The 9,896-nt window shown below is 46.6% G+C and overlaps 1 protein-coding gene across 2 annotated transcripts in view; it reads right to left on the bottom strand.

The window, feature by feature from the left end:
* Window positions 1-9,896, bottom strand: part of KIAA1462 (KIAA1462 ortholog) — a 151,576-nt gene that overhangs the window by 24,743 nt on the left and 116,937 nt on the right. For both annotated transcript variants that reach the window (XM_019508221.1, XM_019508222.1), the window contains exon 2: window positions 2,284-2,642. In XM_019508221.1, the coding sequence (XP_019363766.1) occupies window positions 2,284-2,582 (299 nt within the window). In that variant the 5' untranslated portion in view covers window positions 2,583-2,642. The remainder of the gene's footprint in view (window positions 1-2,283; window positions 2,643-9,896) is intronic.

Here is a 9,896-nt window from a genome sequence, read left to right on the forward strand (position 1 = left end):
TGAAGCGGTGCCAACTCTTCAGATCTGATTCGGCCGGATCGAATCGGGACAGTGATTCGAATCTCTGAATCGAATCACTGTCCCTCCAAATTGGCCAAATGCAAAGCAAATACTTGCCGCTTTACACAGGCCTACTTCTAAGGTACAGATCAGAGGGCACACACATAGAGAGGAGCCCATCAAATGTTTTCCAGAGCAGGAGATGGAGAAATGCTGGAAAGAAGAGATACAGGTTGTTCAATAAAAAGGTGGGAGAGATTAAGTATTTGTTAGCTACTAGCCTAATGAGCTACCCTAGTCAATCAGATCAGTAGTTGGAAAATAAATAAATAAATAAAACTGGTCTCTAAAATTGTTTGAATGTTCCCATTTTAAAAGGAGAGTGCAAGTACTTCATTCCTCTCATGGTGTAATTATACCACAGGCTTCAAAATTGCTCCCTGGATGCAGCAGAAATGCATTGGATGTTACAAGAAAGACAAAATATGAGAGCTTAAAACAAACGCTTTTCCATGCCGATGAATGCTAATGACTTGGAAGCTTTCCTGTGATAGGGCAACTGTGTCTTAGGATTCACTATGTAAAACACAGTTGTTTAATTTTTTTTTCTGGAAAATAAGATAAATTTGGCATTTCAAGCACAACAGTTTGTTCCCTATTTTAAATAAAAAAGGGAATTTAAAAAACCAGAATGAATAGTGGAGTGTAAACTTGACAGTTCTATCTCATTGCCCCTCATATTATAGGGGGTTAGGGAGAGAGACAGAGTCAAACCCAGTCAAGGACTTTTAAAAAGAATAACTACAATTTGAGCTCCATACTTTCCCTTTTACAGCAGCAATAACAGCCAATCTATTCATACCTCAAATGGGGCAGACAGGTGAGCTGTCATACAGCAGTTCTTGTAATGCTGATATGCCCTCCATGTATTCAGCTCAGTTTTTTTCCTTTCCTTTGTGAATCCTGCTACAAGTCCAAACACAGTTCTCATTTTCCCTTCTGTTCATGCTGTCATCCTCCTCCTGGGTCTACATTTATTTTGTTACCTCTCTAACTTCTCTTTTCATTTCACTGCTGACTGCTAGCAACTGAGCTCCAGCTGAGCAAAGGCTCACTTTGAATAGCATCTCATGTAGCTCCTGGCTATCATTTTTTAAAGGCCATCCTTCTTTCCCCTCCAGGTCTCCTCACTTCCAAGAGGCCAAACAAACTTGGGGATCCTCACCACCTTAGCCCCATCTGGACCAGAAATCCTTTACATTCCCAGGACAGGACTTGCTTCCTTAATATTGCACATACCATGAATTTGCTCTTTTCAGCAATCTTAGTTGGTTGTGGCCAACCAGTTTGTGGGCAGCTGAACTGGAAGGAGATGTGGAGGGAAATGGCAGAATGGCCTAGCAGCCAGGGTGAGGCATGGCTGTGCCACATTATTGAAGGTGCAGGTGGTCAGCAGAGGAGGAGACTGTCCCCACACTGCATCAAAACTATGACAGGGCCCCATTTACTAACTCAGGACTGTAACAGTTTCAAGATCCCTTATACAGGGGAAAGGGGTCTCTTTCTGATAAACACTGGTATATTTAGCCAGCTGGTCTACTGCCCCAGCCCCTCCCCTTTGTTCCTTTTTAGTATACAAATTACTGCAAAAATATGATTACACAATATGCACTGTGTATACACAGAGTCCTTCCTGTCCATTTTATTCCAGCGCTAAAGTGCACATATTCTCTGCTAAGGGATGTGCGGCTGTGCAAGCATGTTTTATGAAGTGATGACAAAGGTTTCCACTGGGTTTGGACTGCTTTAACTAGGAACATACAGGCACCTTCTCATGTTTGCTCCAGGAGAACTGCCTAAAATAAAGATCTCTTTTGTGTAAGAACACCCACAGAGATAGCAACACGCAGCTGGATGCCCACCAGGACTTACTGCACATGTGTGAAATAAGGAGCTGGGTTCAGTTTTAAAACCATGCATTTCCAGAGGCAAAGATTTGTCCTCTTTTGCTCTGTTTTAATCCTGGGCTTTTCTTGCTGCCCACCCTTGTTTTTAAAGTGTGCTACTGATAAATGAAACTGTTCCCTCTTTCTCCTTTCCTCCCCACTTGCTACAACTAGCAAAAGGCACATGCATGTGATTGAGTGAAATCACAGTGAGATGAGACTCTCAGAGGCATGGAAATAGAAGTTATGGGCAGACAGTAATATGGGTTGAATTCATGCTTAGTCATCTGACAGAATCAGAAGGATAGGAAAGCCATGGCATGACACTGAAACTTACCCCCCTTCTGAAGTAGGAAAAGTGGACAAACCCTTGAAGTCATGGCGGTAGCCAGGACCCGCCGGTCTCCCTTGGTTCCTGTGATAGCTTTCATTGTCGCAGAAGTTACCTTTGGCCACCAGTTTCTTGCTGTAAGTGCAGGCTCCAGGTTCTCTCTGAAATCCATTCACTGTTCCATGAGCAGATCTGTTCTCTACAATTTCATGACGGTATCCATCGTATCTGTTCTCATAGGAAGCAGGAGGGTTTTTTGTCAGTTTGTATCCATGAGAAATTAGGAGGTCCTCGACACTGAACATGTTGCACTGGTTTCAATCAGAGCTGTGCCATTGGAAACCCCTCTCCAGCAGGATCCATCACTGAAAAGAGGAAACAGAAGGCTGCTCTAATGAGAAAAGACATCTTTGGTCAATCTGCAAGCTGCTGAACCCAGACTTTCATCCTTTGGTCTCAATCCTCCGCCCTTATAATAAAATGCATAACACTGAAGTGCATGCAGATGCTGATGAATCATGTGTTGACCTTCCCTAGATAATATATCTACATTTACTCAGCTTAAGAAACAGATGCAGTGCTGCTGCTGAGTCAGTCTATTTGACTGAAAAAAATTGGTGATCATTACAGCTTTCAGATTTGATAAGCAATCTTGAGAAATCTCTGTGCTGGAGATAAACATGATTCAGACTAGTGTTATTTCTGAAAGTAGTTTTTACTCTGATCTTGTGGAGTTGTGCTTAATGCCAGGTCCTTCCCAAGCTGGAAGGGAAGGATTACATCGCAGGACAGGACGGGCTCCCTCTTGGAACCCTGAATATTCCAGCTAAGCACAGGAACAATGGGAACAGTAAGGCATGATACCAATGCAAAATCCTTATGTCCCTACATGAAAAGCACTACTAATATCCAGGAGTGCCTAAATTAGCCGCCTTTGTTTAGAGACTCTACACGTTGGTATTTCTGGAGATTTTTTTTCTTTTTACCTAGGCAGCCTGTTAAAATCTGCAATCAGATTTACTACAAATCAAAGGCTGCAAATAGGCTACACCTGAACTCTGTAAAATGATTCTGTAACACTGGTCCTGGGGTACTGTTTTTGTTATTTCTCAGTGATTTCCCAGGCAAATGGGATCAGTGTGCAGTTCAGGACGAAACTTCTCTTGGCCTCGGACCATACTGGCCAAGTGTTACAGGTCTCTTGGGGCAGCAGGTCTATAATAAAGATTACAGGCTACTGTTGCTAGTTACTAATGAAACTGCATCTTTTACTGATGTGATACAGCCCTGTGTTTCTGTGAATAAAATCCTGGTTCTGTCCTATGTGATGATCTTTATAAAGCGTGTCTACATTGAGTTAGAGGAGGAACTCTATTCACTGTTAGCAGTAGTAAGCTCTCTGTATAGGATCATAGAAAAATAGGGCTGGAAGGGTGTTCATGAAGTCATCTAATCCAGCACCATGCTCAAGGCATCCCTTGTCAAGTGTCTGGAGATGCCATTGTGGAGAACATGCTTAACTAGTATGTTACAATAGTGACTGTTCAGTTGTCTCCCAGAAGTCTGAAAATACTAGCTTCTGGCATTAGAGTCTGCTAGGAGACTACAGCAGAGTCTATAACCTCCCTCTCCCTCACCCCAAGAATAACCACCCTAGCCCCACTCTGTACTTGCAATATCATGCCACCCTTAACAGAGAAATAAAACACTTTTCCAGTATATACTTTAAGAGTGTGGTCATAGAAAGAAGGATCCACATACCATCCACATACCATCCTCTGCTAGAAGAGTAGAACAAAAGCTCAGTATAAGCCAGAACAGACATGCTAGACAAAATAATGGAAAAAACTAGCAAAATCCGTTTCTTGTATGTGATAGAAGCTGTTTTGCTACATACTTTAATAACAGGATCTGAGGTCAGTTCAGGTCAACTTAAATGATTTCTCTATTCCTAATTGTTTCTAGAACACTAACCCCTGGGACTGTGTGAAGAATACATTAAAGGTACGAGCACAGAAAACAGAACAGCTGGCTCCTACAGCCATTCAACCTCTGAAGAGAAAAAGATCCAGCGCGACTTCCATAAACAATAGAATACCCACTGGAGAGCTCACAGGTGCTAGGAAGAAATGTGCTTTTCCTGTTATTATTGTGAGTCTTTAGGCTTGGTGTCAGCATTAACCCTTTCTCTGCCATTGCAACTGGTAGCCAGGTGGAAACCAACACTTGTCAGAGACTGACATGTAGACAGAGAAAAACAGCATAGGAGAAAAATTCAAAAGCTTTAAACCACGAGTCTTATTCTGATCCTGCTTTCACTGCTTTTAATCAGGAGTAGCTCCCACAGATTCAGTGGAGATTTACACTGGACAAGACCCAGTGATAAGTGATGCCCAACATGGGCAGAGACTGCCAGTTTTCTGCTTTCCGTGAAGGTTATTCACACCTGAAAGTGAAAAGCTGAGGTAGGAGGAGGGATATGTGTTATAAGGAAATCTTTTGCTGGGGAAAGAGGACTGGCAGGGAACTGCTGGGGAGAAAGGCTGTTTTTTTTCCATAGCAAGCACCTTCTTTTGAGAGCGAAAGAGTGAGGGCAGGTGGGAGAAGAAAGTTTCTTTCAGCCTCCTAATCTTCCTCCCTCCTGCCAGCACTATCCTATCATCCCCCAACTGCGTCTCCATTCCCCACACTCCCTACCATGTCACCCCTCCCCTCATTCATAACATGATTTTATTGTTTCTGAAGTCAGGCAGAAGGCAGAATAGATACAAATCCCTCTCAACTCAGAAACACCCCATGCTTCTTTTCTCCTCCAATCTAACCTGGTCCCCCACAGAAATTTAGCTGACCTTCTGCTTCCAGCCTCCCCTGTCCACGTCTCAAGACAATTCCCCACGGTCTCAAACTTCCATAACACACGCGCAGTGCTTTCCATTTCAATGCCCCCGCCCCCAAAAAACGCAACCCCAAACAAACCAACATGTCTGGGAACGGACCTTTTGTTCACCTGCCACCCATTACCATGAGCTCAGGACTATCACCCCCACCCACCACCATCACCACCACTATCAGTTCAGGAGCAGCAGGAAGAGACCATGGAGTTGCAGAAAGCCTTACACAAAACTATATTCCCTGCTTTGTACCTTGCTCCTCTTTTGCCGGCAGTCTACATCCTCCAGAGAGATGGGAAATGTGGGGCAGCCAAGTGTACTGCATCCTCCAAGACCTGAGACAGCATCATTCATTTCCCCTCCCCTTCTAAGAGTCCTCCAGTGGCAGCCAGTAGTACAGACTCTACAGTACTTTTAACCACAGTGCCTATCAGTATAATTGACAGCTGTCACATTTTTGAGAAGGTGCAAGTTTTGTTAGTCCCCAGTAAAACCAGTACAGATAGAATTAGGGTAGATTTGGAACAGAAGATGGTGCCCTGGGTGGGTGTGAATCTGAGGCTTCAAAGACTTAAGAGCCCATTCCTTCTTTTGGGAATGGACCTTAGGTAAATCACTCAGAGCGGCTAAGTACAGACAGTCAAAATGCCTGAGGCTGAATCAATTCAGTCTTTGCAGGTTAGTGGAAACTGCATAGACTGAACCAAGAAACGAGCAAACAGACATTCACTTCTGATTCCGGAAATGCATCCACATGACTGCAGTGGCTCAGGCCAGAAGGTGGGGGTGCTAGACTGGCTTCTGTCCCCTGCTTGGGGAGGGGGGGCAGTCCCTGCCAAGGTTTTGCCCCCACCTAAGGCAGAGAGCAGGGCAGGGTGGGCATGACCATGCTCCAGCCAAGGACTCACAGGCTGAGGCTGGGAGGCCCTCTGTGGCTGCACAGGACTGCAGACTGTGTCTGCTTTTGCAGGGTAGGGGGGCAGCCCCTGCCAGGACCCCTCCTCCTGCTCGAGTGGAGAGCAGGAGGCATGCACATGCCCAAGCTGGAGGCTTGCAGGCTGAGGTGGGGGAGGGAGGAGGTTTAAAGCCCCTCCCTGGCCCCAGACTCCAGGCAGGGTTTGTCTGGGGGGTGGGAGGACAGCCCCTGCCAAGCTTTTGCCCTCCTGCACTACTTGTTCTAGCAGTGGGGGGCATGGCCACACCCTGGCCCAAGGCTTGCATGTTCAGGTGGGGTGGGAGGGGGATTTAAACGCCCTGGCTCCCTGCCATAGCATGCCAACCCGGGCCGGGGCATGACCATGCCCCCTGCTCTCTTCTCAAGTGAGGGAGAAAACCCTGGCAAGGGTTGCCCTCTCCTCCCTTGAGCTGGCGGGGGGGCAGAAATATGGCAGGCGCTGCCTCCCTTCTAGGGCAAACCCTGGCTCAGATCCAGAACCAGGGAGGTGGGTTTAAACCGCCCCCTCTCCCCTGCCTGCACAGGACCATAGTCGGGGTCACCCTGGCAGGGGCAAAGCAGCTCCTGCCTGGCTTTTCCCTTGCTCCCTGTTTAAGCAGAGGGGCAGGGTGGTGGTCAGGTGCCAGCTGAGGCTGGGAGGAGGGGATTTAAATCCTGGCTGGGGTCCTATGCAGGCAGGGGGAAAGGGGGCTTCATAGTTGGCAGTGTCGGAAGGGGCCTGAGCAGATCATCAAGTCCGACCCCCTGCCATGACAAGAAAGAGTACTGGGGTCAAACAACCCTGGCAAGGTGTCTATCTAGCCTCCTTTTAAAGACCCCCAGGGTAGGAGTGAGCATGACTTCCCTTGGAGGTTAGTTCCAGCTCCTACCTGCCCTGACAGTGAAGTAGTGCCTCCTGATATCGAGTCTGAATCTACTCTCTGTCAACTTACGGCCGTTATTCCTTGTTACTCCCAGTAGTGCTCAGGGGAACAGGGACTCCCCATTGCCTGCTGGTCTCCCTTGGCCAGTTTACAGACAGCCACCAGATCCCCTCTCAGCCTTCTCTTGTGGAGGCTGAACAGGTTCAGGTCTCGTAGCCTCTCCTCACAGGGGCCTGCCCTGCTGCCCCCGATCATGAGAGTGGCCCTCCTCTGGACCCTCTCCATGTTGTCCACATCCCTCCTGAAGTGTGGTGCCCAGAACTGGACGCAGTACTCCAGCTGCGGCCTGACCAGTGCCGCATAGAGGGGGAGGATCACCTCCTTGGACCTGTTAGTGATGCATCTGTGGATGCATGACAAGGTGCAGTTAGCCTTCCTGACTGCGTCCCCACATTATAGACTCCAAGATGAACATGGGCCGCCAGTGACTCGAAGATCCTTTTCTGCCTCTGTGCTGATGAGAAGGGAGTTCCCCAGCCTGTAGGTATGCTGCTGGTTCTTTCTCCCTAGGTGCAGTATCCTGAACTTGTCAGTACTGAATCCCATCTTGTTCTCATCCGCCCACCCCTGTAACCTGTCCAGGTCCAATTGCAGCCTATTCCTCCCGTAGAGCGTGCCCACTTCTCCGCACATCTTAGTGTCATCTGTGAATTTGAACAGGGTTCTTTTCACCCCCTCGTCCAAGTCGCTGATGAAGATGTTGAACAGTGCGGGCCCAAGGACCGAGCCCTGGGGGACCCCACTGCCCACATCCCTCCAGGTCGAAAATGACCCGTCCACCCGTCTGGGTTTAATTCCCTTCCCCCCTTACCTCAGCGTGCCAGCCTGGCCAGCACCTGGCCACACACCCCAACCCGTCCATTTGAACAGGGTCCCCCGTCACACTTCCAGGGTCGCATTTACCACCCTGGTTGGGCAGCATCCGACCCTGCCCTACTCCCTCTCTCACCATGGGGACCTCAGTCTGCCTCCCCCATGCTCCTTTCCTCCCACAGACTTACCAGCAGGAGGCTGCTCTCCAAGCTGCTGGGCTGCATTCCTGGCCACGTGCATGCTGTGGCTGCATGCATGCACGTGGCATTTATTGGTGACATTATCAGCCAAAAAAACCTGATGGCCGATAATGTTAATTTTCTTGTTTTCAGTGCCAATCCAATATGCTACCGATATATCGGTGCACCTCTAGTAACTTCTGTCCCTAGCCAGTATGTCTGACCTTAGGTAAACCAGTCAGAGTAGGTCAACACTGCAGTCTCCCAAGCAGGCTCAACTGGCCAGTGCTGAGCTCTGAGCTGCTGCAGCTGCTAGTACCTTAGCTAGCTCAGTTATCTTTTCATCATACAGCCACATGATTCAATTCTCTGTCTGTGTCTCAATGCCCCACTATAAAATAGGGATACAATGCTTTTTTACTGCACCAGGGCGTTGTGATGATAAATATGCTCAAGATTGTGAGGTGCTCAAGCACTGGGATCCAAGGAGTCATATCTGTGATCCAATGAGCCCTATAAAATACCTAAAAATAAAGGGGATCAAGCCAGAGGTGCTCATATTACCACATTTGGGCTATTCTCCTAGTGTTTCAACTCCAAGGTTTCCATTTCTCATGTGAAAGGCCAGCTTGCCATCATTTGATTAAAATCAAGGAAGGAAAAATTTACAATGGCTATCAAGAAAGAAAAAGAAAGCCTGACAACAAGATCTTTCATTCTTTGGCATTGTCTCTAATAGGAAGTGGTGGAAACCCTCTTTACTTGAAACAGTTAAAGGATCATTCTTAGAAAATAAGTTAAAGTAGGTCTCCCTCACTACCCTCAATAAATATATGCCAAGTCCCATGAGGCAAGGGTTTTTTTTTTTCCCTATAACAGCATTCCAACCCTACTAAGTCCCCTACCAATTTGCTGTGGGTTTTGCATATTTTCTTGGTGTGTGTTTTCTCACATGTGGTGAGGCAACGCAGATAATAACAAAAGAAGAAATAAAACGATGGACCAGATGGAAAAAAAGCGTCTATACAAACAATGATATTAAATACACCACATAAGCCAATGTGAAAAAGAGAGAGAAAGCTATCTCCTTAGCTTCCTTCAATTATTTAGCTTAATATATACTTTTAACAATGGTATCTATAAGACTTTTTGGCAAACATGTACTTGCTAAATTGACTAGCCCCTTTCAACTCAAATAAGATAAAACATGAGTAGATATAAAAGGGGGCATAACTGGGCAACAGCAGAAAGGTGGAGTAGATGCCCTAATAAATCATCTCTGTCTCTAGCAACATGCCCGAGAACTTACCTTACTACCTTCTTTACCACCATGATTCACAAGCAGGCAGGAGAGGTTGTGTCCTACTGTAAAAGCACTGATTTCTTAGGATCACATACAGTTACACAGGGGTATTGTTGGCAACACAAACAATTCAGGCTCCAAGCTAGGAAGTGTTGTGTGCACTGAAAAGCATGAGGGTAATTCCTCAGATGAATGATAGCTGACCAGAAATTAGTCCTATTGCTAAAGCACAGACATGGAGAAACCTTCCTCCCAAGTCAGACGAGAACACTGTAATAGCAGAGTCATGGAAACCTGCGCAATTTTGCTTGAACAAAGCTGTAAATGCGATTGGGACGTTAGTGCCTAAGGCCCATTCAGGGACCAGCAAATGTTCAAAACTCAGGTTCAATACTGGGGCACCACTCACCCAACATCAAATTTTCAGACCCAGGAGGAGCCCCAGGCTCTGTGTTCTAGATCAGCACCTTCAGAAAATCTGCAGCTTAAATGTGTGCAAAATTTCCAGATTGTATTTTTGCCATCCTAACCTATAAACTATATTACCTCAATTGC

This window comes from Gavialis gangeticus, unplaced genomic scaffold (assembly GCF_001723915.1).
Source record: "Gavialis gangeticus isolate Ggan-Ray unplaced genomic scaffold, GavGan_comp1, whole genome shotgun sequence".
NCBI lineage: Eukaryota > Metazoa > Chordata > Crocodylia > Gavialidae > Gavialis > Gavialis gangeticus.